The 16,198-nt window shown below is 34.5% G+C and overlaps 3 protein-coding genes across 3 annotated transcripts in view; 1 reads left to right on the top strand and 2 right to left on the bottom strand.

Annotated features, from left to right (window-relative positions):
* Nucleotides 1–3,003, top strand: part of LOC108745529 (unc-112-related protein-like) — a 46,168-nt gene extending 43,165 nt beyond the window's left edge. The window contains exons 5-8 of the mRNA XM_018481711.1: nucleotides 357–785; nucleotides 1,152–1,364; nucleotides 1,455–1,691; nucleotides 1,899–3,003. Coding sequence (XP_018337213.1) covers nucleotides 357–785; nucleotides 1,152–1,364; nucleotides 1,455–1,691; nucleotides 1,899–2,099 — 1,080 coding nt within the window. The 3' untranslated portion in view covers nucleotides 2,100–3,003. The remainder of the gene's footprint in view (nucleotides 1–356; nucleotides 786–1,151; nucleotides 1,365–1,454; nucleotides 1,692–1,898) is intronic.
* A 242-nt stretch (nucleotides 3,004–3,245) lies between these two features.
* On the bottom strand, nucleotides 3,246–5,831 carry LOC108745513 (testis-specific serine/threonine-protein kinase 1). Its single transcript, XM_018481690.1, has 4 exons — nucleotides 5,739–5,831; nucleotides 5,237–5,410; nucleotides 4,190–4,855; nucleotides 3,246–3,624 (listed from the first exon to the last, which is right to left on the bottom strand). The coding sequence occupies exons 1-4, from the start codon at nucleotides 5,820–5,822 to the stop codon at nucleotides 3,466–3,468; spliced, it is 1,083 nt and encodes a 360-aa protein (XP_018337192.1). The 5' UTR covers nucleotides 5,823–5,831; the 3' UTR covers nucleotides 3,246–3,465.
* LOC108745510 (bifunctional glutamate/proline--tRNA ligase) lies at nucleotides 5,342–15,859 on the bottom strand. The gene is made up of 15 exons (XM_018481683.1): nucleotides 15,787–15,859; nucleotides 15,526–15,584; nucleotides 14,431–14,610; nucleotides 13,825–14,243; nucleotides 13,390–13,741; nucleotides 13,141–13,312; nucleotides 12,443–12,844; nucleotides 11,915–12,368; nucleotides 11,622–11,831; nucleotides 8,648–11,431; nucleotides 8,166–8,567; nucleotides 7,664–8,061; nucleotides 7,432–7,584; nucleotides 6,879–7,050; nucleotides 5,342–5,410 (listed from the first exon to the last, which is right to left on the bottom strand). Exons 1-14 carry the CDS (start codon nucleotides 15,837–15,839, stop codon nucleotides 6,894–6,896), a joined length of 6,195 nt encoding a protein of 2,064 aa, XP_018337185.1. The 5' UTR covers nucleotides 15,840–15,859; the 3' UTR covers nucleotides 5,342–5,410; nucleotides 6,879–6,893.
* Nucleotides 15,860–16,198: the final 339 nt, after the last annotated feature.

Here is a 16,198-nt window from a genome sequence, read left to right as displayed (position 1 = left end):
TTCATATCTCGGTTTTTGATATTCTTTCCATTCTTTGCAACTATACGATTCACCGTGCTGGTTCGCCCATCTTAATATATTTATGCCGCTCCATTGCGAGGGATAAACCCCACGCGACGCATAATCATGCAAATAACCGCGTCCTTGAACCGATTGCTTCGCCAGTCGGTGTTCTACCATAGTCATCATGCGATAAACGACCAAGAAAGGATGCGATCATCTCGTCTCGACCCACAAAATATCTTTTGTACTTCTTATATACCTACTGTCCCCGTCCTCACAGTGAATGATGAACAGAGAGGAAAGAATGAAAGAAAAAAATTACAATTGATGTTACCTGCGCTTCTCCGTTACAGGTACAAGTGAATCTTCAGGCGAGCGTACCGCAGCCCACGTACGACAGCAACGGAGCAACTTCGCCCGTTGAAGATGACATCGATGCGGCCTTGACGGATCTACAGGTGACCCTGGAAGGCAGCAACATCAGCAACGGGCCCAGTGATATCACGCAGGTGCCCGAGCTCTGTGACGAGCTGCGTTTCTTTAAACCGAAACGTTTCACATTGAAGGCCTTCAAACGTTATTGGTTTACGTGTCGCGATCTCCAGCTCAGGCTCTACAAGAGCAGGGAGGAGACAGGCGGCTCGGAGTCGCCAGTCTACGTGATCAATTTGCGCGGCTGCGAGGTCACGCCAGATGTGCATTTGTCGCAAGGTCGCTACGGAATCAGACTGGAGGTACCCAGTGCTGAAGGCATGACTGAGATGTGGATAAGATGCGACAACGTAAGTGGATTAATTTGAGTTAACGTGGCGTATCGTTGCCAACATTATTGAATTAACCGTTCTTAAACGTACATTAATACTTGTCATATGTTGGCGTTTGGCCACACGTCAAATATTGTTAATACGTTGCGTCGAAAGCGAATGAGTTCTCACGAGTTTAAGCTTCAAAAAGTGAAAACTGTAAGGCTGTGTTCCAAAATTCACCGACAGTACTGAAAATCTATGTACATGTAATCTAGTAACGTAAACGATAGGATTTTCAGCGCTGATAGTGAATTTTGAAACACAATCTAAATATTAGAACTGATTCAACATATAGATATTCGCATTTGAGCTTGATTTCATTATCATTTTTTATCATTCCAGGAACAACAATACGCAAAATGGATGGCCGCGTGCAGATTAGCGGCTAAAGGCCGTACCCTCGCCGACGCGTCTTACGAGAGCGAGGTCAACAGTATCACAGCTTTTCTACAACTGCAGAGGCCCGCACCCGCGCCAGCCATCAATCCGAATGCTTTAGATATTGTACCGGAAGACTATGTCGCGCCTCGATTCGCAAAGAAATTCAAAGGAAAGGTAATAAATCATTCGCATTCAAATAATCTTCATGATTGAATAATCAAATAATGAACTAACATTATACTGATACTTATTTTCTTCACGTAGTTGGTTCAAAGGATCTTGGAAGCACACGCGAACGTTAAAGACCTGCCCCTTGTCGAAGCGAAGCTGAATTATATCAAAGCCTGGCAGTCCTTGCCGGAATATGGTATCTCGCTCTTCATCGTGCGATTTACTGGTAAGAGCAAAGATGAGCTACTAGGTATCGCCAATAACAGGTTAATGCGGATGGACCTTCACACTGGCGATCATTTAAAGACTTGGAGGTATAATACTATGAAGGTATGTATTCATTTACGTGTCCTCTCCTATAGATTTTTATTCATGAATATTCCTTTAATTTAGCAAAAATGTAATGTTGAAAATCGAAAAGTGACAATAAATAATTTTTGCACAGAAAAGTGAAATTGACTAAAATCTGTAATTTTAAAAACTTAGTAAAGAATATATTTTTGAATACAAGATGAAAGTGAACGATCTCTTTAACAGGCGTGGAATGTTAACTGGGAAGTAAAGCACATGATGGTACAATTCGAAGAAGAGAATATCATTTTTGAATGCCAATCGGCAGACTGCAAAGTTGTCCATGAATTCATAGGAGGCTATATCTTTCTATCGATGCGTTCGAAGGAGGCGAATCAAACATTGAACGAAGACTTGTTCCACAAATTGACTGGTGGATGGGCTTAATCCAGTACTGCAATGAGTGCATAAAATCGAAACGGGTTCTAACATATTCTGAGAAGCGATGATGAAATGCGCTCTGAGCATTACCTACATACGTCGCGCTCGTTATGTGTCTGTTCAAGGATCGACGTTTTTGCATGCTAGTACATTTGTAAAAATACTTAAATCTGGTCGTATTTATCACATTTTAACACTAATATGCTGTAAATAAAATATTTTGTCCCTTCTACGCACAAGCGGAAGAATTTTAGCGATTAGTTATTTTTATTCGACAGGAGGCTACTTCAGAATGTTTACCAATGTGTTTACCTTATTTACAAGGTATACTAACAATGTTGACAACCGTTATAATCATGGCCTCTTTTCCAGGAAAAAATAATCCGTTTTCTATATTTACAATGATTTTATAAATAGATATTTGTGGAACTATTTTACAAAGATATACTTTTATACGAAACTTTTTCTACTTAGAGAAATCTATCGCCTTGAATAAATATCGAATTTAGGAACAAATACATCAAGTCTGCACAAATAAAAAAATCTACAAAACATATCGTGGTATTAGGCAACACTTTGTAACAAAGAAAAAAAAATCGATTTTCATCCTCTCTTTAATAAAATTAAGGAAGCATAAAATCACCATAGAATAAAACCGCCCGTGGTTTCGAATGGTTCATATACGGCCGTAAATCTTGAAAATTCAATTTCAGCGATTTCTTTTATGTCTAGAGACTTATTTCTTGTAATCCTCCCTCTCATAATGCGTGTCAGTGTCCTCTTCAGTATCCCAAGGTGCTATACTAACCGAGCTCGACTTTACAGCGCAAGAGATCGAATCGTGTAAATTATTTGTTATTTTAATGTAAATTAGATGTAGAAGAAGAAATATATCACCTGTATCTTTATATATTATATTCATAGGAGATATCCCGTTATATGTGTATGTAACCAAAAAAAAGTATAGTTTTGTATATTACTAGACAGTAACTGTACAATAAAACTTATTAATGTATTTGACAAATTTTTCAATTTCTATTCTGTATCTATCGTGCCATGAAATTGACAATATACGATAATCAGACAATTTGTAGAAAAATATAGAAATTAATTATTGAATAACATTTAACATTAATCGATTAAATTTTCCTCGTATTCGATACGTGGTTTATATCGAATTGTTGTGATCTTTATTTAACAACAATACGTTAACATCCGTGTAAGTTTCATTGGTCGTGCAAATAGAAAATTAAAAAATATATTAGTAAAGACAAGTGTAAATATCTTCAAAAACAATAGTTTGAAATTGTTAGTCACTATAATCTCATATTTTGATTGTTAATGTATCGATTGATTCTTTTTGCGAATCTTCTTATCCCACGGTGATAGGCTGTGGATCTTTCCTTGAGGTATTTACCATCTTCGAGGACGGTTGAGTCTGATTTTCCGAATTTTTTAATGCGGGTTGTGCCCTCGTTACGACAGGTACGTTTCCGGTTCCCGACCCGCCCAAGTTACCGCCTCCACACATCTAATTGCATAGGCGACAAATCGTTACGCTTCAAAATAATTATTACGTGGAATGTTGCAATTATTCCTCGGATTTATTGTAAATTCCATGAATAATTGTTCGTTTAAAAGTAAACTAATCTTTGTAATTTTATACGAAAATCCTTTGTTTAAAGAAACTTTGATTGTCTTGCAAATATCGTTCATCAAGATTCCTGGTTTCTTACTGAATCGGATTATGACAAATGTAATGTAAATTTATCTTTACACATCAAGATAAATTAGTTTTTTTTACAGATTGTAACTATTACATTTTTCAGATATATTGAGAATTTTTCTAATTGGATTAATAGATAACTGTAATAAATTTTAAGTTGCAATTTCATCAAAGATTTGTAAATTAAATATTCATTTTTATTATCGAAAAACAAATAAAAAAGGAGACCCCTCTATACATTTTATATCAATTTTCTAATATAAAAACTTATTAAAGAAATTGAAGATTTGTATACAAAAAAAAATACATAATCCACTGTAGAGACTAAGAACCTTGAATATAACGCTACTATTATATTGTTTATCGTAACCGGAGTATGACTCGGCGGCGCTGAATGGACGAGTCTTCCGGCAAGGAAGCCTGTTCTATCCTTCCTTGCTCTCACCCACTCGTGGCCCAGCACCCTCTCGAGCGTAAGTCTGAGAGTGATGTCCGGTTCGAGGATCTGCCGGACGATGCTCTTCGCCAGCGTGGACACGGTGTCGCGGACGCGGGACCTGAACACCCAATTGCGCGATATCTGGTCTTTGAGGAGCTTCGGTAGATTCTCATCGTCGAACGGCATCGTTCCGTTCAACATGATGAAGAGGATAATACCGAGCGACCAAACGTCCGCCAATTTCGGATTGTACGGAGTACCGGCGACGACTTCCGGCGCGGCATAGGCCGCCGAACCGCAGTATGTCTGGCTGAGAACCCGCTTGCCCTCGTGGTCCATGCAGAACCTGGCAAAACCAAAGTCCGCCAGTTTCACATTGAACTTCCGCGAGAGCAATATGTTCTCGCACTTGAGATCCCGGTGGGCGATATTCTTGCTGTGCAGGTAGTGCAAGCCGGACGCCATCTGACGAAACCACAATCGCGACTGTTGTTCCGGCACTACGCCGTTACTTTTCACGAAATCCAGAAGATCGCCATTATCGGCATAGCGCATGAAGATGAAGACGCGCGGACCGCGTTGCAGGATGCTGTGCACCTGTGCTCGACGGATGACGCGATTAAGATTGCTGATGCGGTAATGGCAGAATTGGGTAAAATATAATCAAATGAACTACAATTACTAATCGTATTAAAAACTGATCCTTTATCGCCCACATAACTTTATTACACTAAAGTTCCAAGAATCTCCCGTGCTTGAAGTTATTTTCAATACCGTTAAGTTTTATTTTATTCATGTATTGTCAAATAATGATGTAAACTATGTTTGCTCGTTTGAGAGAGGATTGCTGATTGAAGATTCTTGACCTTAGTCAGTTTTGAAAGAAAAGAAAAAAAAGTATGTAACGTGGATTTCCATCAGAATTGTTCGTTTCTTATCAATCATGAGATGAGCGAGGATTTTTCTGGTTATTCTTACTTGAATGATATGCGGATTTTCTATCTTTGTTAAAATCTCAAGCTCCCGGGGAAAAAACTTGTCTAAGAAATCGTCTGGCGCTTTCTCCTTATCAAAGATCTTACAAGCCAGACGCATCTTTTTCGAGCTCGCTCCATCGATATATTCTGCCAGATGAACGGTTGCGTAAGAGCCCTGAAAGAGGAGATGTCTAATTTAAAAAAATGAATATTCCCACCTAGTAGTTTTATACAATATAATGATACAAAGAATCTTTTAACTTGATCCATCTCGTGGAACCTGTAAATAAATATAAATTAGAAAATAATCAAGAGGTTGATTAAATGTTTGGTTGAAATAAATCACTTATCAAAAGAGAGACAAATAAAAAGGGGATCCTTCCTATATATTTTGCGTTATATAAATTGAAGGAAGCTCTAGCTACAGTGAGAATGGGTGAAGACGCAGGAAGAAGACATAAAGTATTAAAAGGAATGAAAAACAAATGGAAACAATGAACAACCTGTCCGATCTTCTTGCCTATAAGATAGCCCCGCTGCTCAAGAGCGTTCACTTCCGAGTTTCGAGGGCTGAGTCGCTTGGCCATGCCAATGATCCTTCATCGACCCCTCATCACTGACCCTTCCCCTTCCGAGGACGGGTAGTTAGTTGAGTTTTCGATCGTCTTCTCACCTCGACAAGTGGGAAATGCTTACAGGATTCACTGAGAATTTCTCTATCTTGCTCCGTTCGCGTTCACGCGCGTTATTTCTCGTTCGGCGATGGCAAGTTTCGTTGATGCGATTTCAGCGGTACACGAAGCATCACCGAGTATCACAATGGAATGATGTCTCACTACTACGTCGACGCTTACGGCGACAATGCGGATCTGTTCGATCATTTGAAGCGATTGCGAGCACTAGAATTTTGGACCAGCTTGTGCCTGGTGCAACGGAAGGAAGGTAAGGATCTGCGTCTCATTCGAGCGCAGCCATTATATTTGGAAGTGAAAAACAATCAACGCGTGAGATCGATCATGCGTGCGGATCTCTGGTAACTTCTCACCGCGCAGTCATGAATCGCGAATCAATTTTTGGACGATGTTTGCTAGCTACATTCTTTACCACAGCACATTTTATCCAAGAGATATCCTGGAAACGTTCTTAAGACATAGGGATATCATCTGGATGTTTTTAGGATGTTCCTTAGCGATCGATGCTATATGAATTCGTACAAAAAACACACTATTGCTATTAATTTCGTCTAAGTGCGTGATTTACTTTATTACTTTGTAACTACATTCTTGAAGAATATTGATATAAGCCTATCATTAATCATAATTTCGTTCATTATGTGATTTTATATTCATAAATAAAAAAAAAAGTGAGGTGTCACAAAAAGAATAAAAGTTAATAAATAAAAGTTAAATTAAATAGACAATGTACTGGAGTGGATAACAAAAATTAAATGAAAATAAACATGAGAATGAATTTATATTATTAAATACATGCACACAATATTATTAAACAAAAGTTTGAATATGCACAATAAAACATTTTTAATCTCGCAGATTGAAGAAAAATCAATAAATCAGTAAAATTCCATATTACTTACATATAAAAAATTACAGAAAAATTTATTAAACATTATACATAAACCTTACTTTTATGTAGATGCATTAATAACTACGTCCGAAAAGTGTATAGAACTTCGGCTTATTTTTGCAACTATGGTGAATACATTTTAGTTCATTGAGTGGTCTTATCATTTCTGGCTGATCAAATGGTATACACAGACTCTTGGCGCCCATTAATGATCCACTTTCTGCGCTTTCACTGTAATTAATCATAAAATAAAAAATTTAAATTGAGAGAATAAAAAAGGAAGGATTGCTGTTCAATATAATTCAAGTATGTTATTTATATGTAGTAACTTTTCTCAAAACTAAATTAAATTAAGTTCATATCTTTTTTTAATAAAATTAATTTACGTTTAGATTTTCAAATTAGTAATATAAAGAAAGAATAATTTATACAAAGTTCATTCAAACTAATGTAAATTTAAAATATGTAAAATATATAATTTTTTTTTTATAAAAATTTGTTTTTTAAATCAATATTTTAATATTTTCCAAATGTACCTTTTTTCTTAAATAATGATAAGCAACATATAGAAGCATATAAAATTTTTTTTATATACAAAAGAAGGAATTTTACCTTCTATCTTCCTTACTATCCTCCTTAATCTTATCTTCACATGCCGGATCTCCACAAAAAGGTGCCAATAACAAATTCTTTTTATTAAGCTCGGGGTTAAAATCACCCCACTTTTCTACTTTTTTAATATGCTCGTTTAACTTACTTCTCGCTCTATAAACAAACAGATGAAATATTATTACTCATATACATTATGAATGCATAATGAATGCTAAGCGTTTTGTTACAATACCTCGATAATAATTGCTTTTGTACATCATTCAATATTGAAGTTAATGGAGTAATTATGTTATCGTTGCATATTTCGATAGTTGTTCGCTGAAAGTTATCTCTTCGTACAACTGTTACTTGATTTTTCAACAAATCCTTTGGACCCACTTCAAGCCTTATTGGCACGCCTTTTAGCTCCCAGTGGTTGAATTTCCATCCAGGTGTTCGATTAAGTCTACAATCACTTTTCACTCTAAATTTACCCTCTTGACCCAAATGACGAACTAGCCAATCACATTTCTTTAGAATATTCTCTTTTGTGTGTTCATCCATGTTCACGGCTATACCGCAGGGAATCACAATGATTTGTATAGGTGCTACATTTGGAGGCAATACTAAACCTCGATCATCTCCGTGTACCTAAATAAATATTTGTTTATTTGATTATTTACAAAAGAATATATATAAAATATAATATATATCATATATTGTCTATACACATAACGATGAATAATTGTATTGACCATTATCATGACTCCAATCGTTCGTGTGGTTAAACCCCATGAATTTTGATAGACAAACGTCTTTTCTTCTCGGCCCGCGATACCTTCTACTTGAATATTAAACATCTTCGAAAAGTTTTGTCCTAAATAATGGCTTGTCGCTCCCTGTATTGCGCGACCATTAATCGGAATAAACGCTTCGACGGTAGTGGTATATTCGCCACCCGCGAATTTCTCCTTTTCAGTCTTGCGACCTTTAATGACGGGTACCGCTAACAAATCCTCGTACACCCTAGCATATAAGTCTAAAATCATTAATACTTCCGCCTCTGCTTCTGCCTTAGTAGCAAACGCGGTATGGCCCTCCTGCCATAAAAATTCTCTGGTGCGTAAGAAAGGTTTAGGATCTTTAAATTCCCATCTCTGTAAACATAAATAAAATAATTGAAATGAAGCAGAATTAAAACAAGGAAAAAATACCAATCACGATAAATAGCATTTACCACAACATTATTCCATTGATTGAGCCTAAGTGGTAACTCAGTGTCTGACCTCAGCCATTTGGCATAAGCTGGATACATAATAGTCTCCGAAGTGGGTCGTATAGCTATAGGTTCCGCCAAATCAGTTTCACCATATTTCGTTACCCACGCGACTTCCGGCGCAAAGTCTGCTATGTGCGCCTTTTCTTTTTCTAATACGCTACGAGTAACGAAGATCGGGAAGTAACATTCTTGAACACCAGTGTCCGTTATCTCTTTGTCGATGAACTCTTTTATTATCTTCCAAATCGAGAAACTCCACGGACGAAGAATATAACATCCTGACACGTCATAATATTCAATCATTCCGCTTTTCGTAATAACTTGCGAATACCAATCAGTAAAGTTCTCCTCTTTCTTCGCTTCCAATCCTAATCTAGTGCCTGTTTTGTTTGAATCAGAGTCCTTATTGTTCGCGTTTTTTGCAACTTCTTTCTCCAGCGTCTTTTCAAGCTTAGAAATATTTTGCTTTTCTTTTTTTGATACCGCATCCGAATTCACGGGCTTCCAATCTTGACCAGTCAGACTTTTATAGTCACTTTTCAAACTTAATAGAATCTTCACTTCTTGATCAATAATGCTCTTTTCAGCTTTTGAACTTTTTAGATTTCGTACTTTGTCACCCTGCTTCTTTATTTCTTCGGATATCTTCTCTGCTTCTGAAATTTCTTGGTTTTCTGACTTTAACTTGCTTTCAGTAACTTTAGTATCAACTGGTTTCCAATCTTGACCAGTCGTATTTTTATAATCACTTTTCAAGCTTAAGAGAACCTTCACTTCTTGATCAATAATGCTCTTGTCAGCTTTCGAGCTTTTTAGATTTCGTACTTTGTCACCCTGCTTCTTTATTTCTTCGGATATCTTCTCTGCTTCTGAAATGTCTTGGTTTCCTGGCTTTATTTTGCTTTCAGTACTAGCAACTTTAGTATCAGCTGGTTTCCAATCCTGACCAGTCGCATTTTTATAATCACTTTTCAAACTTAAGAGAACCTTCACTTCTTGATCAATAATGCTCTTTTCAGCTTTTGAACTTTTTATATTTCGTACTTTGTCACCCTGCTTCTTTATTTCTTCGGATATCTTCTCTGCTTCTGAAATTTCTTCGTTTCCTGGCTTTATCTTGCTTTCAGTACTAGCAACTTTAGTATCAGTTGGTTTCCAATCCTGACCAGTCGCATTTTTATAGTCACTTTTCAAGCTTAAGAGAACCTTCACTTCTTGATCAATAATGCTCTTGCCAGCTTTCGAGCTTTTTAAATTTCTTACTTTGTCGCCTTGCTTCTTTATTTCTTCGGATATTTTCTCCGCTTCTGAAATGTCTTGGTTTTCTGGCTTTATCTTGCTTTCAGTACTAACAACTTTAGTATCAGTTGATTTCCAATCCTGACCAGTCGTATTTTTATAGTCACTTTTCAAGCTTAAGAGAACTTTCACTTCTTGATCAATAATGCTCTTGCCAGCCTTCGAGCTTTTTAAATTTCTTACTTTGTCGCCTTGCTTCTTTATTTCTTCGGATATTTTCTCCGCTTCTGAAATGTCTTGGTTTTCTGGCTTTATCTTGCTTTCAATACTAGCAACTTTAATATCAGCTGGTTTCCAATCCTGACCGATCGCATTTTTATAGTCACTTTTCAAGCTTAAAAGAACTTTCACTTCTTGATCAATAATGCTCTTGTCAGCTTTCGAGCTTTTTAAATTTCGTACTTTGTCGCCTTGCTTCTTTATTTCCTCGGATATTTTCTCCGCTTCCGAAATTTCTTGATTTCCTGACTTTATTTTGCTTTCAGTACTAGCAACTTTAGTGTCAGCCAATTTCCAATCCTTACCACTCACAATTTTATAGTCACTTTTTAATGTCAAGAGAACCTTTACTTCTTTCTCAATAATGCTCTTGTCGGCTTCTGAATTTTTTAGATCTCGTACTTCGTCACTCTGCTTTTTTATTTTTTCGAATAGTAGCTTTGTTCTTGTTTTAAGATAAGCTCCAAAATCTTCTGTTGGTCCAGTTTGTCCATATGTCCAACATCTTTTGTTAAACATACTTTCCTTCGCTATTCTAAGATATTCATATATGCTTTTTTGAATATCCACCATATACAAAATATATTCTTTTGTATGACCTTGTTTCTTATATCTTTCAAATATTTCTTCTATTTCTGGATCTACCTTTTGATCTGAGTATACATTGCTTTCAGTACCATTAGATTCAGAAAGCTCAGGTTTCCAATCCTGACCATTCATTATCTTATAATTTTTTTTCAAGTCTGAGAGTATTTTCTCTTCTTGAACGATTTTGCTCTTATCAGCTTTTAAATTCTTTAAAAACTGCACTTTATCGAATTGTGCCTTTATGGCTACAGACATGCATACCAATGGATCGTCGGTGTCTGGATCTTTAAATATCAAATTGTAAACCGACAATAGCAATAACATTCTATAGAAATGCATATCCATTAATCTCTGAAAATAATCTTCTATATCAGTATATACTTCGTCTACATATTCTTCGTTTTTCTCTTTTAAGTATAGTGGATACATCATTGAATCTGTTGAAATTCTAAGCGTTCCATTAACTGCATCATAAGGTATTATTAGTCCTAATTCTTTCATAAGACTTTGAATCTTGTCCTTCCAAGAAGGATCTAATATTATGGTTTTATCGTATTTAACTATTGCTTCTTCTATTTTTTCTAAAGGATTTCTATATATTATATCAAGAGTTTTCATATGTTGCACTTTACTTTCCTAAAAATATTTTTTTTTTTTACTTTTGAAAATGATAAATAATACACTTTGTATAGTTGCAAAATAATATCAACTTTACTTTTTGTCATTTTCATATGATAAATTATTAATATTGGCATTATAAATCGTACATTTATTATTTATAAATAATAAGATAATAATTATAGAAAATAAGGTATATTGATTTTACCTGTTGATTATTAGATACCACAGGTGTCATATAAGGTGTTGTCGTATGCCCATCAGGTATATGGAACAATACAATAGGTGGTTCCCGTGTCGAATAAGAACTAGATTCATACGGAATATCACAAATAAAAAATCCCTTCCTCTGAAGCTGAATTATCTCTCCCTTTTTCACGCGTTTCAATTCTACTTCACCCAGCATTCGAATTTCTTTCTAAAATAAGAATTTTTGTATGCAATTAGTAATATATAACATAATTATCAGTTTATTTGTTTGCAAGTAAAAAAATTCTTTACTCTTGTATTTTTAGCAACAAAGTTTTTAAAATCGTCGTCCTTGCCCAAAACCGGTACGCTCATAATGTGATTAAAATAAACAGCGTAACATTTTATTGGATTTGACTTTTCTGCATTTGAATCAGATGTAGGTAATGATTCAGCCAGCCACGTGATCTTCAAAGTATTTTTATAATTTTTGTCCTCTAGATTCAATCGTGCTTGCACATCTATTATATTGCCATTATATTTATTTATCTTTTGTATCATTATGTTACCCCAATTAATAAAGGTCGCATTCTGTCCTTCAATTAATCTTTCAGCATCTTCCTTTTCTATCAAAATTTTCGAGCCTACGCGCACTTGTTTGGTACCTTTAGATGAATCTTTAGGATGATTTTGCACAATCAACCACTCTTCTTTAGCATCTATTACATTAACCGATATTAGTTCATTATAATTCAGTGCAGTATACCTAAAATTACAGATATTTTAAAAAATATCTATGTTACCATTCTATTATCAAATTCTTAATTACATTTTCATTACCTAATCGCAACTGGATCAATGACTTTTTTATTAAAAGCCCATATTTTGTCCCATTCCATAAAGACTACAGATTTCGAACTACCTTGTGCGATGATGAATTGTTTCAGACCCTCGACTGTCATTCCTCGTCTTAGAATGCCTCTCACTGTCGGAAAGCGTGGATCGTCCCAGCCATCGACTAGACCTTCATTTACAAACCAAGTTAATTTTCGTTTAGATAAAACCGTATAAGTCATGTTTAACCGTGAATATTCCCAAATGTACGGGCGACGCAGTCCCAAAGCTTCGATTATCCAATAAAATTGAGCATCTCTATCGTGATACTCTGTTGTTCGTAGAGTGTGAGTAACATTCTCGATAACATCAACAATTGGACAGGCAAAATCATACGTAGGATATACCCTAATACAAATAGATTAAAAACAATCTATATATTATGTGTGTGTGTGTATATATATATATTCTATAAAATTGTATTTTTAAACTACTAATATTAATATTTATATTGTATAGCAACATTATTAATCAAATTTATATTAGTATAAAATAATTTGTTATAAAAATAACTAATGTAATTAATGTTTATTTTAACATTAACAAAGTAATCAAATGTTAAGATGTTTTATAATTATAATTGAGTATTTCAAGTTATTTTAATTAATAGTACATCATGCTAAAATATTAAGAAATATAAATACTTGTATTTGTTTCCAGTACGTGGATGAGATTCTAATTTGCAACGGTAAATTGTAGGATCGCGCATACATCCGTTTGTTGACTGATAATCAATCTTTGCTCTGACACAATATTCTTGGCCCATCTTGGTACCACGTTTCATTTCTTCCCACAATTTCAGATTTTCGGAAGAGGCTATAAAGGCGGAATGCTATTATTAGAATCGAGATAGTTATAAAATTAATGCTTTTTTCTGAAAAATTATTATTTACAGAGATCTCGATATTCAGATTTCAATCTTTTATCCCGTTGTTCTTTCATAAGATTCGCCGGGGTACAATCCAGGTATGCCTTTCCATCCTTAATTAGTGTAGTACAATAATCTTCTAATATGTGAAAGTAATCCGAAGTATGCGTAAAACGGTCAGGTTTAATTTGCAGTAATTTTAAATCTTCCAATATAGCTTCCTCAAATTCTATAGTCTCCTTCGCTGGATTTGTATCATCAAATCTCATGATAAGTTGTCCTTGAAAAGTCTCAGCATAATACTGATTTAAAAGAGCTGCTTTGGCATGGCCAATGTGCAGGTAGCCACTTGCTTCTGGTGGAAATCTTACTACTACCTACAGAAGTAAATAACAAAAACATTTTTTAAAGTTATAAAAGTTTAAAAATCAAACTATTTTATTGTACTGTACAACTTTACTTTGCCCATTTCTGCTCCAGGAAGATCAATAAATTTGCCCTCTTGTTTCCTTGTTTTCGTCTGCTTGGCATCAGATTTTTCTTTTTGTGAACTTACATCTTTTGGTTTCGAAGTTGAAGAACAATTTTTTGCAATCATAGATATTGCATTATTGAAAACAGGAAGCGATTCCATATGCTTGTACCATCTAGTAATGTTACAATAATCTTTTGCATATGATTTTATATATTCGTGACGATGCAAAGCGCAAAACACATGAATATCAGCCAATGTTAATCTTTTGGTGACCAGCCATGTCCGTGCTATTAACACATCATTCAAATAGTTTAAAAGCTCCTTGTTTATTTGTTTATTTTGCAATACTAGGGCACAGGATATCCAGTGATCGATTTCTGTCCTTTCATAAGGACAGGCACCGCCTAATAATAATAAAATTATATAATAATAAAGAATATAGGTGAATTAAGGTGAATTACATTCATAGCAAGATATATCTTAGTTGGTTTTAACGTATTTAACAAAAAAACAGCTATATTTAATATCAATCTCTAAATTTTTTATACTTTAATAATAATAAAAATATTTACAGAGTATAAAAATATATACCATAAAGTAGGGGATTTATCGTCCTTGCCAGATACCGAGTAATTTCATTATTATATTGTCCCAATAATTTGTAATCTTTATCAAACAAGTAAACATCCGACTCGTTATTCCAAATTTTGTTCCATGATATCATTATATCTTTCTTTTCAGAATTAATTATCTCAGCTACTACCAGCACGTCTGTAGAAGATTTCAAATTCAGATAAATGATATAAACAAAATCATATTTTTATATATTGTCTTTAATATCGACATTATGTAATGTTAATGTTTAAATGGAACTTAATATCTACAATTACAACAATAACTACTCCATCTAATAGAAAAGATAGATACTAAAAAAATTGTTAAATTCATAATTTAAAACAATAATTATTTATTGTCATAATTAACATTACATTGCTTTATTTCGTTAAATTACATCATTTTATATAAAATTAAATTTGATGTTACACATTTTATGCTAAATTAAACTTTATGATAAATCTGCCAAAATATCGATATCTAGACAGCTATTTAGAAGTTTTAAATATTGACGGTTAAAACAAATTAACGTTACGATGGAAGTCTCCATTTAACTAGTTTTACAGCAACATCTATTCAACATTTATTTTCGATATTTCAAGAGATATACATAAGTTCAAAAAAACAAGTTAGATCAATACCAATTCAATACGTTGGTTGCAAACTGATGAAATTATTGAAAGAGTTTCATTTGTTTCTTAGTAACTTAGGTATTTTTTACATCCACACTTAACATAACAATGTGACACGCTAAATTGCATAGTATTATCGTCGGAAGTATCTTTATTCATTGTTTATGACAAAACATCTGGGATAATTGTCCTGAATATCCGACTTGACGTTGTATGATGCAACAAGCATAAGGAAGTATCGACAAACAGAGCAATACAGAAAATAAAATAAAATAAATATAAACTATAAAAATAAAAAGAAAAACAATTAATTAAAAAAAAAAGGAGCAAACTTAAACACTCGCTCCAATAATTGTCTTGCGTTCCGAAGTAGAACGTTTTAGAAACTAAAAATAAAAGTGACGTAAAATTTGAACTGGACTGATCGTGTGAATCTTACCTAATACGTGATTAACTGGATTGACGGCGATCTTAAACGCCGCTGTCTCCTCACCCATACTAAAATGAAAAGAAACAGACTCAACATCAGCGTGAACCGATTAAGGTTAGCAATCACATCATACCACGCGACCCACGTGAATCGTATGGCACACCAAAAAACTTAAGCAGTAAAACATAAGTAGTAAGCGAATTGACCAATCACGGTAGAATTTCGTAAGGCCACAACGTAAGCAGTAGTCCAATATGTTAATTTTCTTACTTATGTATTTTCCCATCCAAGAGAAATTGTCCATCTCGTCTGACAGAACACATAATCTCAGCAGTATCTACGACAAGACTAAACACTAAAGCCGGAAGTCTCAAGCAAAAAAGCCGAAACTGCCGGAAGGAAGACTAGTAAAGGTTGCGCATGCGCAGCAATCACGTATTTAGTATGCCGCGTTGTTTGCACTTTTGCAACAAGCATCTTCGCTTTCTTTCTCTTCGACGCGCGAATATATATTTATCTCATTTGAAGTGCAAACATTTTTGGAGATTTCAAGCAACGCGAACAGATCTGATTACCTCGCGTTTGTTGTCCAGGGTTTCCTCTTCGAATTTGAACTTTGTATATATATCTAGAACATATATAAGATACTCGTATATATATATATATAAAATATATATATATA

Source organism: Trachymyrmex septentrionalis, unplaced genomic scaffold (genome assembly GCF_001594115.1).
Source record: "Trachymyrmex septentrionalis isolate Tsep2-gDNA-1 unplaced genomic scaffold, Tsep1.0 scaffold14, whole genome shotgun sequence".
Lineage (NCBI taxonomy): Eukaryota > Metazoa > Arthropoda > Insecta > Hymenoptera > Formicidae > Trachymyrmex > Trachymyrmex septentrionalis.
The sequence above is the reverse complement of the archived record's forward strand: the minus strand, read 5'-3'. Positions and strand labels throughout refer to the sequence as shown.